Source organism: Vipera berus, assembly GCF_964194415.1.
Source record: "Vipera berus genome assembly, chromosome: 1".
Taxonomy (NCBI): domain Eukaryota; kingdom Metazoa; phylum Chordata; class Lepidosauria; order Squamata; family Viperidae; genus Vipera; species Vipera berus.
In genome coordinates, this window is record NC_138202.1 from 35871354 (window position 1) to 35898294 (window position 26941).

Sequence of the window (26941 nt, forward strand, 5' to 3'; positions counted from 1 at the left end):
GCATTTCACATCTATAATTTATCTTATTGATCTCTCTGTCAGACTACAAATCCCACACCAAAGCAAAGGAAAATATACAATAGCAGATTCTTTGGCAAAGAATGCTATCAATACTATCAAAGTTCTTATTTATTATGGTTCTTACGCTAAAGAATTTATAGCTAGTTTCTTCACAAATGGTTGATTTTTTTTGCAGCAGCAGACAGCTTCAAGAGGTTGAATTTTCAAAATTCCATTTACACATTTTTTCACTATGTGCAGCAAATGAAGCAAAGTGAATCAATAACACAATACATTAAAGTTAATATCCGTTCAATACTGGTTCTACAATGAAATAACCTATGACTAGCATCCCACGTTATCAACGTTTGTGACAATACCAGACAACTTCCAACAAGCAAAGTCAATGGGGGAAGTTGGATTTGCTTATTGACCATGTGATTTACTTAACAACTGCAGTGATTTGCTTAACAACCATGGCAAAAAAAATCATAAAATCAGGTGTGATTCACTTAACCACTTTGCGTAGCAACGTAAATTGTTGGTGTGAACTACATTGCGCTGTTTTAATCTGCTTTTCCTTATGCTTTTGTTTTAATTTGCTTTTCCTTATGCTTTCGCGACATAGACCATCCCTGCACTTTACATAATACAGCTTACCTCAAAAGGGATAACAAAATAGGAATGTTGAATTAATGTTCCTGCCATATGGTCTGCAAATACCAAATAGAGAAGTACACCTGCAGGAGACTTAGGAACATCAGTTCTTACAAACCCCACCACCACCACCACCACGCCCCCCCGCCCGGCATTTAATTGCCATCCACCAAATGATGGACTAAAATGGAGCTTGCTCGAGGTATTAGGAAGTCGGTTTCGATTTCCACGCCACGCTACACTAAAACATAGTGGACTAGTTCACTATTTAATGGGGGGCTGGAAGAGGGCTTATTCCCAGGAAAAACACATTCAACTCTGTTGCATCCTTAACTAGTGCAAATGGCAGATTTCGCCCTACGAAAAAAACTCCCGAACTCGTCAAGGGAAGGACGACTGTTACAGACCCCCTTTAGACAGTCGTAACGATTGAGGATGCGCAAAGACGAGAAAGGGCTGGGAGCCGGCGGGCGAGGAGTAAAATTGACACTCCGCATGCGCAATTCTGAAAGCCCGCAAACATGAATCCTGCCCTTCGCCTGCCGCAGTCAATAGGAGAGGGCGGAGGTTAGTAACTGCGCTTGCGCCACGCTGTCAGAGGCCGGCGCAGCTGCGAGGGTGGGGGCTAGGTCGTTTTCCCGGGTTGAGGTGCTCGATGCTCTGGGGTTGCCCGGGTGACGGGAATACAACATGGCGCGCTGACAACTTCTGTCGTGGGGAGGGGGTCTGGCGGTTCAGAGAGGACCCGTGTCCTCGCCCCCCCTCCCCGCCCTTGACCTGGCGGGAACCTGCGGGAGAGGCGGGCTCGGAGGATGAACAGTAAGGGAGGAGGCGCCGTGGTGGGTCGCGGCACGTGGTGGAATAGGTCGGAAACGGCGCTCGGCCTGCGGATTCGGCTTGGAGAGGGGAGGCGTGCGTAGAATTGGTGCTGAGGAAGAGAGGGTGGGGAGACGCGGCAACCCCCCCTTCCCTTCTTGCTGAGTCGAGGAAGAAACGTCTACTCGGAGAGAGGGCCGGGGGGAAGAAGCCGCCTTAGCACTTGGCATATTTGGTTCGATTCATTTACTGTTTAGAGCAGGGGTAGGCAACCTCGGCTCTTTTATGACTCATGGACTTCAACTCCCAGAATTCCTCAGGAATTCTGGGAGTTGAAGTCCACGAGTCATAAAAGAGCCGAGGTTGCCTACCCCTGGTTTAGGGGTAGGCAACCTCGGCTCTTTTTTGACTCGTGGACTTCAACTCCCAGAATTCCTGAGCCAGCATGGCTCAGCTTGGAAACCTCTCCCTTTTCCCTCAGCATAGCTGGCTCAGGAATTCTGGGAGTTGAAGTCCACGAGTCATAAAAGAGCCGAGGTTGCCTACCCCTGGTTTAGGGGTAGGCAACCTCGGCTCTTTTATGACTCGTGGACTTCAACTCCCAGAATTCCTGAGCCAGCATGGCTCAGCTTGGAAACCTCTCCCTTTTCCCTCAGCATAGCTGGCTCAGGAATTCTGGGAGTTGAAGTCCACGAGTCATAAAAGAGCCGAGGTTGCCTACCCCTGGTTTAGAGATTCGACCAGGGCGTCGCGTTGGGATTGGGGCCAACGACCCGCAGTCGAGACCGCGGGATGTGGGGGCCGCAGGTTGACGGAGGCCTTACGGACTCACCCGCTCCTGCCTCTATGGAACCAGGCGGGAGGGCTTTCAAAGAGTGGCTCCCGTCGTGTCTGGGAATAGCGTGGAACCTGAGCCATGTGCAGACGAACTCCAGAACCAGGGCTGATCCACGCCAAGCCTCACCGATAGGGGCTTCTGTTTGGCTCCAACAGTAAGAAGCGTGTGGAGGTTTTTAGTGGTTTTGCATTTTTTTCCTTCGGTTCTATTTGTCCTTCAGCCTTTCCCAAACCAAGCTTGAATGGATATTGTTATCTCTGCTCCAAGGCATCTTGGACAAACATGGTGAACTCGATGAAATTGGTCCGTGAAAAACCAAGCCACAGTAAATGGGCAGACTGTATTCCACCCTAAGCATGCTTCTGTGATATTAGCATAGAGATTCAGTTTTATCTTATTTTTGCAAGATTTCTGTTTGCAAGCATAGTTTTCACTGAACTCAGAAATGAAAAGGAAGCACTTGGTTGTTCGAATCCATTCCTTAAAGCTCAACTAGGAAATCCTTTGATAACTGGAGGCTGTTTAGAGCAGGGCTTTTCAACTTTTTCACCCATTGTACCACTTTTAGGATATGGCAACATCCGAGTACCACCAGTCGCCTAGCAAGGTGTCAAAAACTTGATGACCCCCCCCAAAAAGGAAAAAAGTGATGAAGTACAGGTAGTCCTCGGCTTACAACAGTTCACTTAGTGACTGTTCGAAGTTACAATGGCACTGTGCCCCCCAAGCCACAGCCGAGCAAGACACCTGCCTGCCTGCCCAGTGGCGTTCTTCCTCCTGTCCAAGGTTTTCATTGTTGTGAGCATTTCTGTTGAAGATTGGGGGTGGGGTGGGGTGTTTGGTTTCCCCCCCCCCCGCTGGGTGGTTGCAGCAGGTTTTGGTCACTTCACGTGACCTTGGGACACTGTGACCGTCATAAATATGAATCAGTTGCCAAGCATCTGAATGTAAATCACAAGACCTTGGAGATGCTGCAACATTCTTCTGGGCTCAGCAGAAGCGCCAGGATCAGGGCCGAGCTCCGGCTGGAACGTGGCGCTGATCCTGGTGCTTTCACTGAGCCCTGCAGCTCCAGCCATCTCTCGCTCAGTCTTCTGCCGTGTTACCACCGGTTCAGCTCATTCCCCTCCCCCGCTACCACTTTTCTAGGATGGTCGCGTACCACCTGCTAGGTGCCGATGTACCACAGGTGGTACCCGTACCACTAGTTGAAAAGCCCTGGTTTAGAGGAAGTAAGGACTACAGCAGATAGAATGGTAATCTAAAATGGGAAATATATAGTCTTTTTGGTGGATGTGAGATTTTAGGAAGGTCCCTTGGTGAGTTCTGTTTATTAGATGCAAAAAATGTATTTTAGGGAATCTGTTTTGAGGAATTTTCTTACCTCAAAAATGCACCATCAGTTTTTAGTAACTGCAGTCAGGGGCTTTTATTATTTTTAACCTGCCCATGTCTCTGCCTTGTCAGTCTATGTATGTATACTAGCTCAAGATGGTCTCCTGTTTTCTCCACAAACATTAAAATGGTTTTGGAGGCCACAGGTTGTCTTTCTTCCTCTAATAGTTTATTCATATCTGTAAAAACAAGTAGAAGCTAGCAACTTTAGAGGAATCCTATCAATTAAAATGGATATTTCTGTATACTGTGTATAAATTTCAGCAACAGTTTTCAGTATCTCATTATAGAATTTGAAATAGCCTGACTAGGAAAATTCTTTGCTTTAAATTAATGGTTCCTTCATACATATACATACACTAATGTAAAAATGATCACATGCGTAGAGGGTGGTTTATAACAAATGTTAAAGCAGCTATGTAGTAGTAAGGGATAGAGTAATCTTTTTTCAGTCATAATTTATATTTATAAATAAAATCATAATTTATATTTATGTAAATTTAATAAAATAAAGGATAAGATGATATACATATAAATCATAGGCACCATTAGAATAGTTTGTTTCAGCTGAGTACTTCTTTAGTGCATTCCCTGACAGACAGTTGCCCACCCTGCAATTTGACACATTCAGCAAAGATCAGCCTTGTCTTAATAATTGGTTCTTGGGCTTCTTCTGTGTAATAAGATCCTGATAGTTAGAAATTACTTTCATATTTCCTATTGACTTTTCTCAAAACTAAACATGTCAAATTCCCTCAGTCTCTCATAAAACTAAGTTCCCAGTCAATCGTAAATCATTTTGCTGCAATAGGAAAAAACAGAAGTCTTATATCATATTACCCTAGGAGAGATAGTAGAGGTCATGTGATAGTACTTACAAGCATATCAATTGTAAGAATGGGAAATAAACGTGATTCAGTGCCTGGAATGATAGACGTATATAGGCAAGCTAAGATCATAGGTCCGTAGGCACCTCCTTGAAATTTATAGGCTTGCTTCTGACCCCAATCACTGAAAATCAGCATCTTTAATTTCCAAGTTATGATGAGATAGGAAACAAACAAGTAAGCCTTCATCTATATATGTTTATGTGTGTATACAAATACAAACATCTAGTAACCTCCCAAAATCTGGAAAATGTAAAAAGTCTGACTCTACCCACTTCTGTGATATGCAGTGGTACTGGAAAGTTTGTGATTCCTTTTGAGTTTTCAAGCGTCTGCATAACTATGATCTAAAATATGATCTGTTCTCACAAATCCTGAAACTAGGTAGAAAATCCAGTTAAACAAATGAGTCAAAAACATTATGCTTGCTCATTTATTGAGGAAAAAATGATCCAAAGCTACATATTTTGCACATGGTAAAAGTATATAAACCTCTAAGATTATCAGTTGATTTGAAAGGGTAATTAGAATCGTGTTTCAACCAGTGGGATGATAATGCAAATGTGAGAGATCCTGCCTTTCTTTAAAAAACAGAATTTTTGGTATTCACCGTCAAAGTCTGAACTTCACCACACAGGTATGTGGAAGTGTGTCATGTCCCAAACAAAGGAAATTTCCGAGGACCTCTGAAAAACAGTTGTTCATACTCACCAGGCTGGATAAGATTGCACAACTATTTCCAAAGAATTTGGACTTTACCAATCATTGTTAAATAAGATTGTGTAGAAATGGGCAATTCAACACTATTGTTACCCTCCCCAGAAATGGCTGACCAACTAAGCTCTCAGAAAGAGCAAGGTGTGTAATCTTCCATGAAGTCTCAACCCCAGGAAAACATCTAAGACTTGTCTTGTATTGGTGAATGCCAGCATTCATGAGACCACCATCAAGAGAACATTGAACAACAATGTATAGTTGTATAGTATAGCAGGATTGCAAAAACAAAGCTACTACTCCCCAAAATAATATTGCTGCCTAGATTGTTTGCAAAAGACCACATGGCTTTTGGAAGAATGTTCTATGGACGGATGAGAGCAGAATAAAATGTTTGGGCTTGAATGAAAAGCATATTTGCTGAAAGGCAAATCCTACATTTCAGCATAAGACCATCCCATCTGTGAGAGATGGTGGTGGCAATATATTTTGAGCCTGCTTTGCTGTCTCTGGACCAGGAGAGCTTGCCATCATTGATGGAACTATAAATTTTGAATTGCACCAGCAAATTCTACAAAAAAAGGTCAGGGTATATAACCTGAAGCTCAAGAGAAAGTACAGTGGAGATAGAAGGTTTATTATACGCCTGTTAAAATCCAGGTTTCTGAAATGTAAAAAAATCAGACCAAGAGAAATCACTTCAGAATTTTTTTACATCTTCAGTATAACATATAAGCTGTACAATTCAGTTGAAAAACAAACTGATTTTTTTTGGGGGGGGAGAAATCACAATCAAAATATAATAATATGGTTGCATAAAGAAGCACATCCTTAAACATTTGTTGAAGCACATTTTGATTTTATGACAGCGTTCAGTCTTTTGGGATAAGACATGAGTGTCAAACTCACCACGTCACGTGTTGCGACGTATCACAACTCTTTTTGCATTGCCGGCAATGAGGTGGGTGCAGCTTCGGTATGATGAAACTGGCCTATGGGCTGGCAGTTTGACACCCCTGGCATATCAGCAAGGCATATCTTACCTTGGGCATCTTTGCCCACTCTTCTTTGGAAAAGAGCTCCAAATCTGTCAGATTGCGAGGGCATCTCCTGTGCAAAGCCCTCTTCAGGTCACCCTACAGATTTTCAATTGGATTCAGATCCAGGCTTTGGCTGAGCCATTCCAAAACTGATCTTCTGGTGAAGCCTTTCTTTTCTTGATTTGGAGGTATGCTTTGGATGGTTGTGTTGAAAGATGAAATCTTCAGCATTTTAGCAAAGGCCTGAAGGTTTTGTGGCAAAATTGATTGATATTTGGAACTATTCATTATTCCCCCCCCCTACCTTGACTAAAGCCTCAGTTGCAGTGAAAAAAAGCAGCCCCAAAGCATAATGCTACCACCACCATGCTTTGCTGTGGGTTATGCTACACTTCTGGTAATGTGCAGTGTTTTGTTGTGCCAAACTTACTTTTTGGAATTATGGCCAAAAAAGTCATCTTTGGTCTCATCAGACCATAACACTTTTCTCTACATGCTATTGTCAGATTGATGTAGGTTTTTGCAATATGTAGCCAAGCATAGATGTTTTTCTTTATAAGAAGAGGCTAGTGTCTTGTCACCCTACAGCCCAGACATATGAATAATACAGGAGGTTGTTGCCACATATGGTACACAACTAGCACTTGCTGGAAATTCCTGCAGCTCCTTCAATGTTGCTGTAGGCCTTTTGGCAATCTCTCAGACCAATTTTTTCTCATCAATTTTGCAGGGTCATCTAGGTCAGGGGTGTCAAACTGCCAGCCCGCGGGCCAGATGCATCATAGCAAAACCGTGCCCACCCCATTGCCGGCAATGGCAAAAAAGTCACAATACGTCGTGACATGTCACGTGGCGTTGCGAGTTTGACACCCCTGATCTAGGTCTTGGTAATGTCACAGTTGTGCCATATTTTCTCCACAATGACAGTGTTGATCACCATGTTCCATGGTATAGCCAATGCCTTGGAATTTTTTTTGTTTTGTTCCGTTCTCCTGACTGATATCTTCCAACAGTGAGATCCCTCTCATGTTTTGTAAGCTGTTTGCAGAGCATGGCTTTTGCTGTGAGGGGCAACTGAGTAAATGTCAGAAAAAGCCTACTAGAAGAGCTGAATTTTATATGGCCCTGATCAAAGTCACTTTAATTGATAGGAGGTGTGATCTGACTAGTATTTTTAACATCAGTTTGAATGTGATTAGTTAATTCTGAACACAGTTACATTCTACTTAAAGGAGGGTGTGAACACTTATGCAACCACATTATTCTAGTTTTTTATTGTTATTTTCCCCCAAAAAAGATTTCAGCTTGCTTTTCAGTTCAGTTGTACAGCTTTTATGTCATATTAAAGGTGGAAAGAATTCTGAAGTGATTTATCTTGGTCTGATTTTTTTTACATCTCAAAACCTTAGCATTTTAACAGGGGGTGTAGACTTTCTATATCCACTGTAGGTCATGCAGCAAAACAACCCCAGATGTATGACAAAAAACGGTTGAAGCAAAAATTTTGGAATGGGCAAGAACCCTGACTTTAATTTTTTTGAATTATAGTGGAAGGACCTGAAGCAGACATCTCGTGAAAGGAAGCCCACCAACCTCCCTGAGTTGAAGCTCTTGTATAAGGAGGAATGGCCTAAAATCCCTCCAAGCTGTTGTGCAAGACTCATCAATAATTATCAGAAATGTTTAGTTATTGCTGCGCCAAGTAGGCGCACCAGTTACTGAAAAGTTTCACATACTTTTGCCAGACACAAATATATAACTTTGGATCATTTCTTTCAATAAATAAATGGAACAAGTAATGTTTTTGACTCATTTGTTTAATTGGTTTCCTTTCTCTGGTTTTAGGACTGAGAACAGATAACATTTTAGGTCATATTTATGCAAAATATTGAACACGCAAAAGAGTCAGCTAACTTTTAAGCATCACTGTAGCCCTATCCACTTTCCTGCTAGTACAAAATAGATTGCCATCAGTTCTTGATGGAAAGTTTATGTATGTAGTAATTTAAAAAAGAAAGTACACCTTCTTTGAGTTCTATGGTTTTACATATCAGGACATGTAGAAATCTGTTCCTTAGCAGTTCTTTAAAAAAATACAATCCCAGGTGAACAAGAACACATGACATATTACACTATGCAATAGTGGTGAATATTTGTAGCTCAAGTGTAGGATGAGGATCAAGGTTCATTCTCTGAGCTTGTGGGAAACATTAGTTTCCAAATGTTTCATTACCAGGCTAGATAACATCTTCAGCAGAGTTTAGGGGATGTCAGTGTTCTTCTGCTTATAAGGGCTTCAGGTGTGGGTGTGTCAAGTGAGGATCTCGTGATAAGTCAGATGTGAGTCATCAGTGAGAGTCTTGTGATGGGAAGGTTACATCAGGTCAGAATCAATGGGAGGTGAACTTCTGGGGGGGGACTCGCATGGGCTGGTTGTGGGTTGGTGCTGTCTCTAGTTGGCTGTGTGTTTCATTTGGATTCTGAGGGATTCGTAGGCTGGTTGTAGGTCAGTGTGTCTGTTGATGGATTTGCTTGTGGAGTGCCAGGCTTCAATGAACTCACGAGCGTGTGGGTGGTAGCGTAGCTGATGATTTTTGTGTCGCTCCAATCAAACTGGTGCTCTTTGATGTTGGTGTGGGTAGAGTTTAAGGATTTGGGATCATGGTGTTTGATTGCCAGCCAGTGTTTATGGATCCTGGTTTTTAATTGACATGTTTGTCTCACATAGAATTGGTTGCAAGAACTATCACAAGACCCTCATTTGATACGGGAAGCCCTTATAAACAGAAGAACACTGACACTGACATCCCCATACTCTGCTGAAGTTGTTACCTAGCCTGGTAACAATCCACAAGCTCGGAGAACAAACCTTCACCCTCATATTACACTATGTCATTTATTTTACAAAAAGCCAGAATGGAGAAGCCATGTGAGGAAAACTAACTACACCTTATGATACAGTAGCTTGCAGATGTAGAACCATCTTCAGCACCAATAACTTGAATTGTTTTCTATATGACTGTATCAATCTCTCACATCGTTGTGGACAAATTTGGCCCACTCTTATTTACAGCATTGCTTCAGTTCATTGAGGTTCTTGGACACTTGTTTATGCACAGCTCTCTTGAGATCCTGCCACAGCATTTGACTGAGCCATTGCAACACCTTGATTCTTTACTTTTTCAGCCATTCTGTTGTAGATTTGCTGGTATGCTTGGGATCTTGTCCTGTTGCGTGGCCCAATGTCAACCAAGCTTTAGCTGTCAGACAGATGGCTTCACATTAAATTCTAGAATACTTTGGTATACAGAGGAGTTCATGGTTGAGTCAATAACTGCAAGGAGCCCAAGTCCTGTGGCCGTAAAACAAGCGCGAATCATCACCCTTCCAGAGGTTTGTGCTGATATGTGTGTTTGGTTTTCACCAAACATGGCACTGTGCATTATGACCAGACATCTGCACTTTGGTCTCGTCTATCCAAAGGACAATGTTCCAGAAGTACTATGATTTGTTCAGATGCAACTTTGGAAACCTAAGCCATGCTTCCATGTTCTTTTTAGAGAGGAGGCTTTCTCCTGGCAACCCTTCCAAACAAACCATACCTGTTCAGTCTTTTTCTAATTGTACTCTTGAACTTTAACATTTACCATGCTATCTGAGGTCTGTAGAGTCTGAGATGTAACTCTTGGCTTTTTTGCAATTTCTCTGAGCATTGCATGGTCTGACCTTGGGGTGAATTTGCTAGGATAGCCATTCCTGGGAAGACTGGCAACCATCTTGAATGTTTTCCACTTACAAATAATCTTCTTCACTGTAGAAGGATGAACTTTAAATTGTTTGGAAATGTCCTTATAATCTTCCTCAGATTGATGAGGAGCAACAATTGTTTCTCTAAGATCATTCCTGATGTCTTTCCTCTTTGGCATTATGTTAACACACATCTCAATGCTGGAGACCAGTAGACTCCTAAAACTTTGGTTTCTATAGAGGTAGTCACACTTGCTGATGATCAATCGATCAAGGGCACATGATTAACAGCACCTACTTAGCTTCTTCATACGGTACCTATGGAAGCAGTAAGGGTGTACTTAGTTTTTCACACATGGCTTCTCCATTTTTGGCTTTCTTTTTGTAAAATAAATGGCATGATATAATATGTCATGTGTTGTTGTTCATCCGAGGTTGTATTTATCTATTTTTAAGAACTGCTAAAGACCAGGTGATTTTTACTATAACCTGATTCATAAAACCATAGAACTCAAAAAGGAGAATCTTTCTTTTTCACATAACTGTGTGTAATATGAACACAGTCTTTTGATTTTTTCTTTCTTTTAATTTTAACTCCTCAAATATGTAGAAATTGTATCAATAAAGCAAATTCCTTTCTATTATAGAATAGTCAACTTTATCATAGACAAAGATTGTGAATGAATAAAAAAGAGGAATTCAAGTCATAAGCACTGGATGTTTTAGACTAGAAGATATCCAAGGTTACTTCCAGCCCTTTGAATCTAATATATTATAAAACCATAAATGGAAGTTTCCTTCACTGTGAAATATGATACTTTGTTGTTTTTTAAATATGAAACATGACAATGGTTAGTAGAATTATATTAAAAATACTTCTCTTTACAGCTAGATGCAGTTTGAAGAAGTTAATTCTCACAGAAGCTAGGCAATGGAGAATTCTAGGAACATTTGCTGTAGAAGTGATATGTATGGGAACAGACTAAACCAAATTTTAGAGCAGAAAGGTATATACAAAAAGTAGTCAGAATTGGGTGAGTTTCCAGATGTATAACTCAGTAGAAAAGTAAAAAAATGAATGAATGAGGGATCAATGTATCTGGAGGACTATTGTTCGTGGGCCTATAACATATATTACTTTGATTAAAACTTCATACATTATTCCTGGTCATATAGAATAACATTAGAATTAAGCTCTTCAAATGTACTGTATATGCTTGGAACATTAGGTGATTATTGATAATACCTTAAGATATGCTAAATTGTATGTAAATATAAAAATAGTCCATTTTAATGATGATAGCGATATTATTTAAGCACAATATGTGTATAATTTATATCTAGTGAAGTGAAAACAAAAAACTCGGGTTTTTAAAAACTAAACTAAAACTTACACAATTTTTATCCTGCAGATTATCTAAAGTGGATGATAAGTTTGTGCAGTGCTTTTTTTGTAAAAGACAAAGGTGCCGGAACTCACACATGTCATACAACCCACCTTGCCTACCCTACAAGGTTCCATCCAAAAAAGGTGCCGGAACTCCGTTCTGAGCGTTCTATGAGAAAAAAAGCCCTGAGTTTGTGAGATGTAGTTGATAGAAAGCACTTAAATGTTATTTTAGCAAACACAAATAGAATTTCTCATATAATTCTCAAGAATAAATTGTACTGGTATAATCCTTTCCCAGTGCAGAGAGATGAACCTCAATTTTAAACAACTACTGTGATAATATGGGAATTACCTGGAAGACATATTATCTGGGGAGGAAACAAGTGTGCTATTAGAATAAGTAAGCTACAGTTGTGGACATGTTTGATGAAGCAGAATTTAAATATATAAATTTAACTTCGTTTATTGTTTCAATATTAATCTTTTTAGAATACAAAACAATTGGTAAAATTGGAGAGGGAACATTTTCTGATGTTTTGAAGGTACAGAGTCTAAACAATGGACGTTACTATGCTTGTAAACAAATGAAACAGCATTTTGAAAGGTAAAGTTCGATTCTTTTCAATTTTAATTTCTTACTTATCTTCAGTATATAAATGTTTTGTTTAAATCTTCATTGTCAAAAGTTGATTTAAAAACAAATATTTTCTTTGTAAATGCATATGTAAAATCTAGCTGCCTTTGGAGATGAAGATTGTTTTTCCTGATATGCCCTATTGCCCTTAAATAATGTGTGTTCAAACTAGTAATTCTTGATCCTAGCATATACTACAGTGTATAGTAAATATAGCATTGCACAGATTTGAGATTTCCTTCTTAAGAGCTCATAATTTTTCTTTCCACCCCGAACCAACCCAGTGATGCCCTCGCCGTGATGTCCCGGTGCCTGGAGGCGGTCCAGGTCTGGATGGGGAGAAACAGGCTTCGTCTCAATCCCGCCAAGACTGAGTGGCTGTGCATATCGGCATCTCGGGTCAACCAGACTATTCCATCTCTAACGATGGGGGGGTAAGGTGTTACCCCCCGTTGATAGGGCTCGCAACTTGGGCGTCCTCCTGGATTCACGACTCAATTTTGAAGACCATATAGGAGCCGTGACCAGGGGGGCTTTTGCCCAGGTTCGCCTGGTGCGCCAGTTGCGTCCCTATCTGGACTGAGATGCCCTACGCACAGTTACTCATGCGCTCGTGACCTCCCGTTTGGACTACTGCAACGCTCTCTATATGGGGCTGCCCTTGAGGACCACTCGGAGGCTTCAACTGGTGCAGAATGCGGCCGCGCGAGTTGTAATGGGGGTCTCCCGATACTCCCATGTAACACCTCTACTCCGCGAGCTGCATTGGCTTCCGGTTGCCCTCCGGGTGAAATTCAAGGTGCTGGTCATTACCTATAAAGCCCTACATGGCTTGGGTCCGGGGTATTTGAGGGAACACCTGCTGCCAGCATCAAGTTCCCTTCGTCCAGTGCGCTCCCACAGGGAGGATCTTCTCAGGGTCCCACCGGTAAGAGATTGCCGGCGGGTAACAACCAGGGATAGGGCCTTCTCAGTGGGGGCGCCTGCCCTCTGGAACCAGCTGCCAGTGGAGCTGAGGACTGCCCCCGACCTCCGTTCATTCCGCCGGGGCCTGAAGACCTGGCTCTTTGAGCTCTCTGGCCCAGGCTGAGGATTAATTTATTTTAATTGGGGTTTTATTTGTACAGGGATAAATTTAATTTTTTTTTAAACTGGTTTTAACTTTTGTATTTTTGGTTTTTTAATTCCCTGTAAACTGCCCTGAGTCCTCCGGGAAAGGGCGGTATATAAATGTAATAAAATAAATAAATAAAATAAATAATCTTTGAAAGACAGGGAGGTATGTGTATTATACCATTTTCTATGATGCCATATAAAAACATAGTATTTTGCAAGTAGTATCTCATACAGTACTCATACAGAAGAGAGCCATGAAATGTCACACCACACCCAGGCAAGCTGACAACATGCTGCAAGAGACTGTTACAACCTATGCCTTGTGTGTCAGGAAAATCCATACAATAATGTGTAAATGACATTTGTTTATTTTTTACCTAATCTTTTCTACTAGTATTGACCATGTGAATAACCTGAGAGAAATTCAAGCATTAAGGCGATTGAATCCACATCCAAATATCCTTACATTGCATGAAGTGGTTTTGTAAGTGATGCATGCTTTTTTTTATTCCCATTCTGTACCATACATATTGATCACCAGATATAGAGATGTTCAATTACTATTTATCAAACGAATCTCATTCTGATTAAAATTATTTTGAGAGATGAAACTTTCACTATAGAATGATGAGATTTTGCCATTTCTTGCACCTTTTTTCAAGATGACAGCAAACAAGGAGTAGGTTGTGTGGACTACTTTACTTTGGAACTTAATATGAATCAAATAATATATCTTTCTGTAGTCATTGAGCCATCATTCTGTTCTACTAAGAGCATGTGACATAGGCTCTCAGGATTGAACTGGCAATCTATAAAGACTTTAAAAATCACATTCGTTTTATTCTATGTTCATAATTGGCCTCTGACAATACTAATGGTGTGAAGGCAGAAATACAAGAAAAATGCAATTAGGGGCTCAAGAATTGAAGTGCTTAAATGGCAATATGTAGAATCCAGTTTCATTCCCGTAGGTGCTGACTTGAGATTTTGCAGTGGGGAATTACTTGAAGATGTGTGTTATTAGATTCTGTTCATTGTGTCATATGAAAAGTCATATCTGGTCATCTGCCTAATGGAGGTAATCAGTTGACAATAAGGAATATTCTGAACATGCTAATCTAATGTGTTACCATGAAACAGAAATCTCACAATCCTCATAAATCCTCACCACACATTTTGCCAGACAACTGTTCTATTTAACAATTTCTGAAAAGAGAAAATATAAATCTTTTTTATTTTAAAAAAGATAAATTTTTGAAGGCACATAATACCAAGGTTCAGTGGCTTCTGTGGCAGCAGGAGGTGGGAGCAGAAAAAAAGCAACATTGAGATAAACCCTTGGCCCTTTTGTATATATGTCATATTCTTTCATGCATGTTCAAAAGAGCAGATTTTGTGCAACAATACTGCTTTCATCATTTTAATAAAAGCAACAGAATTTTGCAGATGTCTGTACCCAGTTTTCAGGGAGAAAGTCTTTCTTAGAGCAAGGCAATTTCCTCTCCAATTGCAGAAAGTTGTAGTTCAGTAACAGCATGTAGAATTGTATCAAGTTTAATCTTGACTTGTCCAGTTATAGTTACTTGTCAGGTTTCAGAGCAAAGAAAGATCCCCATCTGTGACCACAGAATTGGTCAAGATGGGTTATAATCTGATGTTATAGGGCACATCTGTGTGTTCAAGAGTTATTCTGTTGCTTGCTTAAAGTCTAATATTGTTTTTGATGATGATAGAAGTAATATATTACTGTAAGTAATCTCTTGATTGTGGCAGGCAAAAAAAGTTAACATCAAAAGCATTTATTTTTTGCTTTTTAAATAATGTTGGTTCTAATTAAATAAAATATATGCAGGTACACCATGGATTTGCTTTTGATTATCATTTACATTAGGGTGAGCAATTTGCAAGCCACATGAGATTATCAAAGGTTTGTCCTCTGTTACAGGTTCTTCCTCTTCTCTTTCATAACACCACTGTTACTATCTTGCCGATAAAGAGGGATAATTTTTCTCCTCACAATTGTCATTCATTAGTTAACTTATTAGATATTTATTGGGTTATTGAGAAACTGATTCAGCAATATAGCAAAGATGCATGAGCATGAATCTCCTGGAAACTCTCATATCCTGCAAGATTTGATTTCTGATTTTCTGCAAAAAAAATGCTGGGGAAGTTGGTAAGCACTTTTGATGAGGAAGAGGATTTTTAAAGAGAGTCATCCTTCTCCAGTATAAATTTTTTCAGGATCATGAAAGATGAGATGACAAAATGAACTTGATTTTCCTTTTCTTCTTCAGCAGTTTTGAGTCAGTATGCTTATGATAAAAACCTTGCTCATCTCTAGTATATCTAGAGTGGCATATAACTGTTCTATTTAACATAAAGTGCTTTTTTCATGCATATGTAAAAGCTAATGAAAAATATATAAAACTAATAATAGTAGATCCACTTTTAAAAAATAATTGAAAAATATGTTCTATTCTTTACGTACATATATAACTTATTCTTTCTTTCATATTATTATTATTATATAATTACATTAAAACCCACTTTTTAGTGACAAGAAAGCTGGTGCTGTTGCATTAATATGTGAACTTATGGACATGAATATTTATGAATTGATCAAAGGTATGTAGCATACACAATATCTGAAAAATGTCTCTTTAAGCATATTTTTTTTCACAAGTGAAAGAGATGTATATTTAGTTTTACCAATATTAAGTAAGACACTGTTACATGTTGAAAAAAGATGTTTTACTTGCAGTTATGGAAAAACCCTTCAGATTAACGTGCATGTAAACAGGATCTCTTTCTGGTGGCAGTTGATCTCCTTCAGAATATGTTAAGGCAGAGAGAGGTTTTGGAATATAGGGAAAGCTTCTCCATATAATTACTTATATTGAAATAGAATGCTATCCTAAAGAGGGGCCAGTCTGCAAGAAAATTTAAGGAGAATATAGTTCATTAATCACTGTGTATATTTGCTGTATTAAGAATTGTTAAATCTATGCCCCACCCTTACCATCAACCAAAGCCAAGGCAGCATGGATAGTCAGTCAAAGATGACAATTGTATGTCAACAACTGGAAAATTACTACGTCATTGTGGTACATAATTGCTGTCTCTTGTTATAGCAGTTGTATATGAAATGAGGGCCTATTCTGCTTCCAAATACTCATGATTCGAAATGAATAATTGCATGAAACATAAAAGCTAGAGTCCTGTTCTAAATTTTTCAGTGTATAATAGAAAACCATTGCAACTGAGATATGACCAGTAGAATATAGTCTAAAAGGCAGTGCTTTTTTTGTAAAAAAAAGTGCTGGAACTCATACACGTCATACAACCCCCCTTGCCTACCCTACAAGGTTCCATCCAAAAAAAAGGTGCCAGAACTCCATTCTGGGCATTCTGTGACAAAAAAAGCCCTGCTAAAAGGCATCCTAGCCCAGTGTGTTTCATATCAGGTGCAATTTGCAAATCCTTTTCAAAGGTAGCCTTATAGTGGACACATTGCAGGAATCTAATCTTAACAGTGATTCAGATATGAGGCCTGTAGTCAGATTTGTCTTTTTAGAAAAGATACCAGTGGTGCACCCCCAAAGGTGGACACGTTGCTCTGAATAGAGCAACATTGAATATTAGCTAGTTAGGGGACTTGGTTATAGGTCATATATAAGTATTTCATAACTAGATTTTAAAATAAATTAGCCAAAATCATTGCAAGCTGCTTTTATACGCAAGCAATCTTTTTTTTTAAAAAAAAACACCTATTAAACTTGATTTCCAAATTCCAGGAAGGAAAAAACCATTGTCTGAAAAGAAAACAATGAATTATATGTACCAGCTATGCAAATCCCTTGATCATATACACAGGTAGGAAAGCTTTTTACTTATTTGCTTGCAAAATTACAGTTTGGATATTTAAATGGGCTGGAATCTCTAGATTTTCATTCATGTACCTAATGTATATAAAGGTGCCATAGGCTTTGACTAGCTTTTAATTTCTAGTTGTCATCTCTTCTTTGGAATATCTTCAGAACTTTTATGGATAATTTTTTGGGATGGGTGAAACAACTTATATTGAAACTATGGGGTAGGCTTGAGTTACTCCCAAGGGATGTGTGGCTTTCTGCACCACAGCCTTAATATAAAAATACTTACCTTTCCTTTGATTTTTATCTTGATGCAGGAATGGAATATTTCACAGAGATGTGAAACCTGAAAACATATTAATAAAGGTAGGTTGTCTTTGGTTATTTTATAATATGTGCAATATGAATGTACCAAAATTCTTATGTTTCAAAATGTTTGTTCTAGGACTGGTATTTGAATATGCATCCTATGTCTATAGGAAAAAGTGCCTTTCAACTTTCTGATGATTATCAAATACTTACTTTAGAGCTAATATTGTCTTGCTTTTTAGCATCAGGATTTTTTTTATTACTCATCTTTTATTACTCATCTTTTTAGGCGTCAGTCACTTGAAAAAATCAAATTTGATTTTTCTTGAGTAACTTGTGCTAGCAATTCTCTGAAGACTTAATGTTCAAAGGTTTCCATTGCTAAATGCTGCAGTTATGAAACATGTCACATGACTGCATCATTTAGCAACAGCATCTTAGCATTCCCTATGGCTAACATTATAAGTGAAGATTTCATGTGACCATGACTTACAATTTCCTGCCAGCTTCCACAAGCAAAGTCAATGAGGAAGCAGACTGACAATTGCAAGTTCCAGGCAGCTTGCAAGGAGGCTGGAGGACAGGTGAGGAGTGGGAGGAGGGTTGCTGTGGTAAGTGCATGTGAGCTGAGAAGGGATTGCTGCTGTTCCAGAGTAAAGGATGCAGGCTGGTGCATTCAAGCAGTGCAGGCCAAGCACATGGATCATGTTGACATGACCATGGAGGTAGTGTGTTGGCTGGAATTTTGAGAACCAGTCTTAAGCACCAGTCATTCAGTGTCATTGCAACTTCAAATAGTTGCTGAATTTAATCAAGAACCACCTATGCATATGTTTATGGAGATTCTCAGTCATCCAGGTCATGGTTGTTCCAAAGGTGCTCTTCCAAAAGGCAACTGGACTTCCTTGGTCTTTTTCTTCAAAAAAGTTTCCCTTCTCATCCAGAACTGAAGAAACTTCTTGGATGAGAAGCAAACCATTTTCAAAGAAAAAAATCAAGAAAGTCCAGTTGCCTTTTAGAAAAGCATCTTTGGGACTACCTGTACGTATTTTCACATTTACTCCAAAGGCTGCCTTGTGGCCAAGGATTCAAAAGTCAGTTACTGCCAATTTAGAACATTAAAGTAATCAGTCTTTTCTGTTCACAAATAGAACAGCTGAGGTGGATAAAGATTCCTTAATTTCATCTTGAAGTATTATTAGTAATTCATTATTTGTAAATATCATTTTAATGCCTAATCATTTGAAATGCACAATTTGTCTTATTGTAGCAAGATCTTCTCAAACTTGGAGATTTTGGATCCTGTAGGAGCATACATTCTAAGCAGCCATATACAGAATATATCTCTACACGCTGGTATAGGGCACCTGAATGTCTTCTTACAGATGGTTACTACAGTTATAAAATGGACATCTGGAGTGCTGGCTGTGTGTTTTATGAAATTGCAAGGTAGGTTATTTAGCAGAAGGAAAGTGGCTAAATTAAAAAGAATAAAGAAACTCTTATGAAGTATAGGCTTGTACAGATATGAGATAGTTATAGGCTGAATTATGGAAAAAATACAAATATAATACTGGGAAAGATTTGAACAGTAAAACACACGAGAAAATTCCAGTTCAAATGTTTGCATTGCTGGTTGATGAATTGCATAACGGCACAGGGAAAGTCATTTAACTCTTTGAAAATAAACTTAAATCTATCTCAATAAGAAAGATTTGGGTATTTGTTACTGTTTGTTAATCATTGTGTTCTTATCTGGCATAACTTCATTGTTTTAATTGAGGGGTTTGTGAGCCTTGCTGCTGTATATCTGGATTTAGTCAATGGTTAGAAAAATGAACATCAGCAGCTTAATGAAGAAAGGAAAAATAATTTGAAATTTAGCTGAAAGTCCTAATGTGATATTCAGGCTTTAAGAGTGGCTGTGATCTAGCTGTAGTCAATAGTAAACCTGTCTCTAAGAAGGATACTTGAGGGAAAGCCATGCCATGTGCATATTATGTTGAATTTTGGGGATTATAGGCTTTAGCAACAAATACTTTATTTCTAGCTGATGAAATATTTATGTCCTTAGGTAGCTACAGGCTGAATTGTACAGATAACATTTTTCGATAGAACTTGTCTCTTTTGATACTTTTTTTTTCCTTTTTATTTTGAAAGATGTTATTTATTTATTTATTTATTTATTAGTTTTTATAAACCGCCCTTCTCCCGAGGGACTCGGGGCGGTGTACAGAGGAAGGAATGTATACAGATTGAACAATAAAAATAATAAGAAACACTAATGAAAACAAACTGGGCCCCCAATTAACGCTATCATGCCAGGCCGGACTGCTGAAACAGGAAAGTTTTTAAGTCGCGACGGAAGGTACGGAGGTCAGGGGCCATCCGGATTTCGGTTGGTAAGCTGTTCCAGAGGGCTGGCGCACCCACTGAGAATGCCCTCCCCCTGGGGGCCACCAGCCGACATTCCTTGAGCGGTGGCACCCTGAGGAGGCCCTCTCTGTGGGAGCGCACAGGACGGTGGGGTGCTGACATTGGCAGAAGGTGCTCCCGTAGGTAGTCCGGACCCATGCCATGTAGGGCTTTGTATGTCATTGTTAGCACCTTGAACTTCACACGGAAGGCAACCGGAAGCCAGTGCAGCGCATGGAGGAGAGGTGTGATATGGGAGTATCGGGAGGCTCCCAAGAGTGTCCGTGCCGCCGCACTTTGCACCAGTTGAAGCTTCCGAGTGGATCTCAAGGGCAGCCCCATGTAGAGAGCGTTACAATAGTCTAGGCGAGAGGTCACAAGGGCATGGGTGACTGTACGTAAGGAATCCAGGTCCAGATAAGGCCGTAGTTGGCGAACTAGTCAAACCCGGGAGAAGGCCCCCTTGGTCACAGCTCCTATGTGGTCTTCCAGGGAGAGCTGCGAGTCTAGGAGGACACCCAGGTTGCGGGCCCTATCAACAGGGGGAAGTAACTTGTCCCCAATGTTAAGCAGTGGGACGTTCTGAATATCCTGGCTTGCCGGTACGTACAGCCATTCAGTCTTGTCCGGGTTCAGTTGAAGCCTGTTTCTCCCCATCCATTCCCGGACCGCTTTCAGGCAGCGGGACATCACGTCTAGGGCATCACTGATATTGTTTGGAGTTGAGATAAAAAGCTGGGTGTCATCAGCATACTGATGGTACCCTACTCCAAAACTGCGAATGATCTCACCCAGCGGTTTCATGTAGATGTTGAACAGGAGAGGCGAGAGGACCGACCCCTGAGGGACTCCGCAAGCGAGAGGCCTCGGGGTCGACCTCTGTCCCCCTGTCAGCACCGACTGCGAGCGACCCCGGAGAAAGGAGGAGAACCAACGCAGAACCGTGCCTCCCACTCCCAGTCCCCTGAGGCGTCGCAGCAAGATACCATGGTCGATGGTATCGAAAGCCGCCGAGAGGTCTAATAAGACTAGGACAGAGGAATGGCCCCTGTCCCGGGCTCTCCAGAGATCATTCATCAGAGCGACCAATGCCGTCTCCGTGCTGTAGCCCGGCCTGAAACCCGATTGGTACGGGTCTAGATAAACCGCTTCATCCAGGATCTGAGGAAGTTGGTGCGCCACCACGCTCTCAACAACCTTCGCAAGGAAGCGAAGATTGGAGACTGGACGAAAGTTATTCAAAGAGGATGGGTCCAAGGTGGGCTTCTTGAGGAGAGGTCTCACCACCGCCTCCTTCAAGGCGGTGGGGAAGTGACCCTCACTCAGAGAAGCAGAGATGATCGCTAGGAACCAGCCTCGTGTCCCCTCTCGAGCTGCATAGGCCAGCCAGGAAGGGCACGGGTCCAGTAAGCATGTGGAGGAGCTCAACCTTCTCATAATCCTGTCCACTTCCTTAGGAGTTACAGGATCAAATTCTTCCCAGATGACGTCGACAAGACTGTCCATGTCTTGTTCTTCCATCTCAGCCCAGTTGGAGTCCAGGCCAGTTCGAATCCGAGCAATTTTATCCAGCAGATATTGACCAAATTCCTCGGCTTGACCCTGCAAGGGTTCCTCCCTCACCTCTTGGTTTAATAGGGAGCGAGTCACCCTGAACAAGGCAGCTGGGCGATTATCTGCGGACGCGATGAGGGTGGAAAAGTAGTTGGATTTTGCCACCCTTATCGCAGCGAGATAAGACCTGGTGAGGATTCTTAGTCGCAATCGGTCGGATTCGGATCGACTGGATCTCCAACGGCTCTCTAGGCCCCGTCTCCGACGCTTCATCTCCCGGAGCTCCTCGGTGAACCATGGGGCTCGCTGGGATCTGCGCCGGGTCAGAGGCCGCAAGGGTACAACTCGGTCCAGAGCCTCCGTGGCTGCCTTTTCCCAGGCTTCCACTAAGGCATCTGCCGAGCTGTGAGCAGGGGGTGCATGCGTGTCCCTAAGCGCTGCCTGGAACTTATCAGGGTCCATTAGGCGCCTAGGGCGGTACCATCTGACTGGCACCGTGCACCCATGGTGGGGGGTGGCAAGGGGGAAGTCTAGCCGCAGGAGGTGGTGATCAGTCCATGACAGGGGCGTAACAGTTGTGGCACCCCCACCGATATCATCACGCCACCGTCCAGACAAGAACACCAAGTCTGGGTTGTGGCCTCTCTCATGAGTCGGCCCAGAAATTATTTGCAACAGGTCCATGGCCGCCATGGAAGCCATGAACTCCCGAGCCAGTTCGGACGATCCTCCCAGGGACGGTAGGTTAAAGTCGCCCAAGACCATGAGTCTTGGGAATTCAACCACCAACCCTGAGAGGACATCGAGTAGCTCGGGAAGGGCCGCCGCTGCACGATTAGGTGGTAGGTACGCCAGCAGCAGGCCCAACTGCGCCCCTGGGCCGTATCTCAGTAGGAGAGACTCACACCCGACCATCTGAGGGACGGTGGTCTCTCGCGGGCTAAGGGATTCCCTGATGATAACTGCCACTCCCCCGCCCCTCCCATGAGCCCGGGGCTGGTGCAGTACCTGGAAACCTGGCGGGCAGAGGTCAACCAGAGGAACACCCCCCTCTGGGCCCAGCCAGGTTTCCGTGATGCAGGCCAGGTCCGCATGCTCACTCTCCACTAGGTCACGAATGAGGTGAGCTTTGTTAGCTACGGACCTTGCATTCAGGTAGACCAGCCTTATATATAATATAATACATTATATAATACACAGGTGGAAAATGGGATTAATGATAGTGTGTTTGATTTAAAAATACTATCTGATATAATGTTATTATTTAGTACAATATTATTCAGTACCAAGGATGAACAGTTTTCTCATAACAATAAAACATAAGCTTGTCACAGAGTTTGGTATTCATCACAATAACAATTCTTTATTGTTCCCAGTTTCCACCCACTTTTTCCTGGATCAAATGAACTGGATCAAATATCAAAAATCCATGATATCATAGGTACCCCTCCTAAGAAGATTCTTAATAAGTTCAAACAGTAAGTGTAGTTTCCCTTGATATTCATTATTGTATTTTATTTAAGGTTGCCTAAAGTTCCATTAGAAGTGTGTGTTTATTACCTTACAGCTGACCATAGTCAAATCTAAAAAGCATATAGCCTGGGTCTACTTCTCAGAATTCAGAACTACAGTCACAACCATGTTGTTTTCATGTCCTATTTTCATGATGTATTAAGACTGTTTTATATTACTGTTCCCTTGATAAATGCTTTTAGTTCTTTTTGCAAGTGTTATAGAATTTCAAAACTGTAGGAAGTCCCCATTGCTATAAATTACTGTAACATCTATGTATCTTTGGCATTCAGTAAACATTCAAACAAACACCTTGAATTCTGTTAATTTTGGGGGGACAAGCATTGATAATTTTCTTGGCAATGTGGTGCAAGTGATTTCCCAGTCCTGCCTACAGACTTGGTATTTCTTGTTGGTCTTTTTTGGTCTCCTATTAATTCTGTTCAGTTTTTCAAAATAAACTAAGATTATAGGTGCTGTCACTTAGCTGGGCTGCTGCTATATAGACTTAACTAGCTTTACTGAATAACTTTTTAAGGGATGTTTATTACTGAGTGCCCCTTTTATTCCAGTTCAACAGATATCACATCGATGAACTGGAAGACAAAATTTAAAATTATTTTGACTTCCCATGTTCAAGTCAGGGTAGTATTAAATGGATCTAAAGAAAACCACCGTGGAGTTATGGCATCATAACACAAGTCTGCCGAAACATATTTGTGTTCCAAATCTGACAAGCATTAAATTGTAGTGTTTTCATGTTATAGTCACATACATGTAATTTGCCCTACATGGCTATCTACAAAATGCTTTGAAACTGAAGCTTCTATTTTAATTTCTTTTGTATTCTTACAGTATCAATAAGCCTGATTCATTTGATAGGAATGTGTTTTCTTTCACTGAATTTATGCAGGTCAAGAGTGATGAGTTTTGATTTCCCCATCAGAAAAGGCAAAGGAATCTCTCCATTTATCCCTAACCTGTCAAATAAGAGCCTGACACTTATGTATGCAATGATACAGTATGATCCTGATGAGAGAATCTGTGCGCATGAAGCACTGCAACACCCTTATTTCAGAGAATTGAGGTAAGGGAATGTGAAATAAAATTTGATTTTGAATCAATGGTCAGTTGTAAATTTCTCTAGCCAGCTAAGATTTAAAATACCTCAACTAGATCTAAGCTAAAATTTAATGTTAATACTTAGGTATGAATATTTAGCATTTGCATTTCAAGTATTTTGTTAATAATGTCTAAAGGAGGGAAGTGAGTGATTTGATTGTCTAACTGATGGGAAAAAATTCAAAGCTCATATATGGGATTTTATCTGACTTACGCTAAACAGGTTGGAAGAGAAAAAAGCTTTAACCCTACATCGAAAAATGAGATTAGGAGCAAATCCATTAGAAAGAGATTCTCTTGGCTTGCACTGTGTTTCAAAGGAGGATCAAAGGCAGGTAATCTTTAAATCAAAGACTGAGTAATAAATCTAATTAATTACTGCCATTTTTATTCACACATTTACAGAACAGCACTGTCAATTTTGCTGCTTTAATTAATCATCCTAGACATGTGAAACATGTTTGAGAATTCTTTATTTTGCTGTTTAACTATTGGACACCTAATTGTGATTGACAGATTCAGAAAGGTTTTGTTTAAATTGATACCATTATCTCTTATGCACGCAATGCATGGAATAGTGTGATAGTTTAGTTTTAGATGTGCTATATATTTTGTAATTCTGTAAGGACATACAAACTAGTGCTGGAATTAACTAGACCTTTTTCTGGAAATTTTTCAATTTGCGTCTCGTTCATGCAATCAGCATATAATAATTATGCAGTGTCTGATTCTGCCAACTTCCCAGCTATTCTGGGAATATTAAGGGTATCAACAAATCCGTCTAATAATTCCCAAAGTTTATTTCAATCCATTCTCTACTCTCATCTCCTTCCCCCCCAACCCCCCCGAATCACAATTAGGGAATAAAAAGTAATTAATTCTAGTACGTTCCTATATTTTGTTGCAGAATTCTAGACACATCAGATTTGAGCTAGCAGTACCAAGTTCCTAGAGTTTATCCAGTTCTTTTCAAATCTGATGGATGTTCCTTGCTTCCTTTAACACTCAAGGAATAAATTTTGATGCCAATAGAAGAACAAGAAAGGAAGGAAAATGTGTCATTCCGAGGCTTAGATATCTTCTAAGGATAGTCCAAGAAGATATCTTCTAAGGTTCTAAGGCTCAATTTTACAAATAAACCATCAAAGACTGTAAGCCAATTTTCCAAACAAATATCCACTTTCAACATATGCATCTTTGAAAGTCTGAAAATAGTGGAATGTATGTAACCTTTGGCTACTCAATATATAGAATATAATTGCTACCATTTAATCCTCTTCCCCTTTATTGATCTAACTATATAAAGGCTTTCACTGACACCATACTTCCATCTGATTAGTTCATTCCAAAGGCAAGCAGCAAGAAACATTTTGGATAGAACGTTACATACATTTGGGAGTAACTGCACAGGATGCAATATCTAAACCATCCTAAAGCATACGTGAGGTGATCAAACACATTTATCTTACATAACAAAATTATTTTTAAAAATTGAACTTGTATTTTTATTTTAAAAGAACTTTTTTAGGCAAGCCCAGGAGAATCCACTGGGACATCATGGACTATCCAATGCAGTTGAGTTGCCAAAACTGACAGTTCCTGCTGTAACCAACTTGACTTCTTACCCTAATCCTTCATTTCAGTCAGTTTTTACCCTCCCAGCATCCAACAGACAAGTCCAGGTTTTGCAACCTATAACATATTTTGGGACACATCGCAAGGTAATTCTGCCTTGCTTATTAGATTACATGCTATTTTGTACAGTAGATTATAGCCCATTTTAACTTCTATTGTCTCATCAACAGTCTGAAAAACAGAAGGAATTTAAATCTCCTATGAAACAGTACCATCTGCCTGCTCTGGAAAGAAGAGGTGGAGGATTTTGATGGATAAAAACTCTTATGAGGTGTCTGGATTTTTTGAAACAGTACACAAATGGCAATAGTGCCTTATCACCTCAAATGCTGCAACAAACTGCTACAACAATCATTCTTTGGGACTTACCCATTTTTTTTATAAGTCAACAATGTAATCACCATTTTTATAGCTCAGAATGCACTTTGATTTTTTTAAGGAGTTTGTGCTTTTTAATTTAAGTTTTAAGGTGATCATATATTTAATGGTGTTGCACTGGCAGGAGTGAATTGTCCCAACTTTTATATTAAATGCTACATTGTGTAATATATGTAATAAAAGTGAATTTCTGGGAGGGGAGTTATACATGTGATCGTAGGGATATCAGAGCCAATCTTCTTTAATTATCATTTATAAACATCAAAATTTAAATATAACCTAGTATAAACATTTGTGTTCTGAAACAAGTAATATAAATTAGCAGGTATTTGTATGGGTGGTGGGTGAAAAAGATCAATAGTCAATACACAATATTCTCTTGTATGGAAATCTATAAGTAAGCTTTTAGTTAATGTATATTGTCACCCTGGCATAGTTCAGTGTAGAATGTTATACATTTGTTTTGAAAAGGCCATGATGTTTGAAACTTTTGTGCTGTAGAGAATAATCCACTCTTCTAAAGGGCATTTAATTTAGCTTTTATAGAGGTATCAGTAAAAATAAATGTATTAAAGGACTAAGATGATTTTTATAGATTATGAGATTAAGTATCGTGTCCTCTCACAAAGCACTGTCAAATACCATCACTCTATAACAAAAAATGATGTATTGCACTAGAGTAAAAAATATTGATACTGTATAACAGTTGCACCTTAAATAACAGCCAAATAGCAATGCTTCAATAAAGTGGCAAAAAGATAGCTAAGACTGGACTACATCTTTGAGGGAACCCACAATGATAGTTTGCTGAAAAGTCACAAAAAGAACACAAATGCAATCCAATGCATAAAGCAAATGCTAAAAATGCTGTATTTTTCTTCCTATAAGAAGGCAATCATTTGCTTGA

General features: G+C 40.1%; 2 protein-coding genes across 4 annotated transcripts in view; one reads left to right on the forward strand and one right to left on the reverse strand.

The window, feature by feature from the left end:
• The first annotated feature begins 1335 nt into the window (after positions 1-1335).
• MOK (MOK protein kinase) lies at positions 1336-26747 on the forward strand. Of its 2 annotated transcripts, XM_081314076.1 has the most exons (12): positions 1336-1476; positions 11974-12088; positions 13629-13718; positions 15792-15862; positions 17032-17110; positions 17427-17475; positions 18689-18867; positions 22764-22865; positions 23813-23986; positions 24245-24356; positions 25539-25742; positions 25827-26747. In XM_081314076.1, exons 1-12 carry the CDS (start codon positions 1470-1472, stop codon positions 25905-25907), a joined length of 1263 nt encoding a protein of 420 aa, XP_081170202.1. In that variant the 5' UTR covers positions 1336-1469; the 3' UTR covers positions 25908-26747. The 2 variants fall into 2 exon arrangements, with proteins under 2 accessions (XP_081170202.1, XP_081170203.1); XM_081314077.1 differs by lacking the exon at positions 25539-25742.
• The window catches only part of WDR20 (WD repeat domain 20), a 57222-nt gene continuing 46292 nt past the window's right edge, over positions 16012-26941 (reverse strand). Inside the window, exons 5-6 of one of the 2 annotated variants that reach the window (XM_081314073.1) lie at positions 17399-17455; positions 16012-16167 (exon numbers count right to left, since the gene is read on the reverse strand). In XM_081314073.1, coding sequence (XP_081170199.1) covers positions 16147-16167; positions 17399-17455 — 78 coding nt within the window. In that variant the 3' untranslated portion in view covers positions 16012-16146. Of the gene's footprint in view, positions 16168-17158; positions 17456-26941 lie in introns of those variants that run through there. The other variant, XM_081314072.1, reaches the window with a different exon arrangement.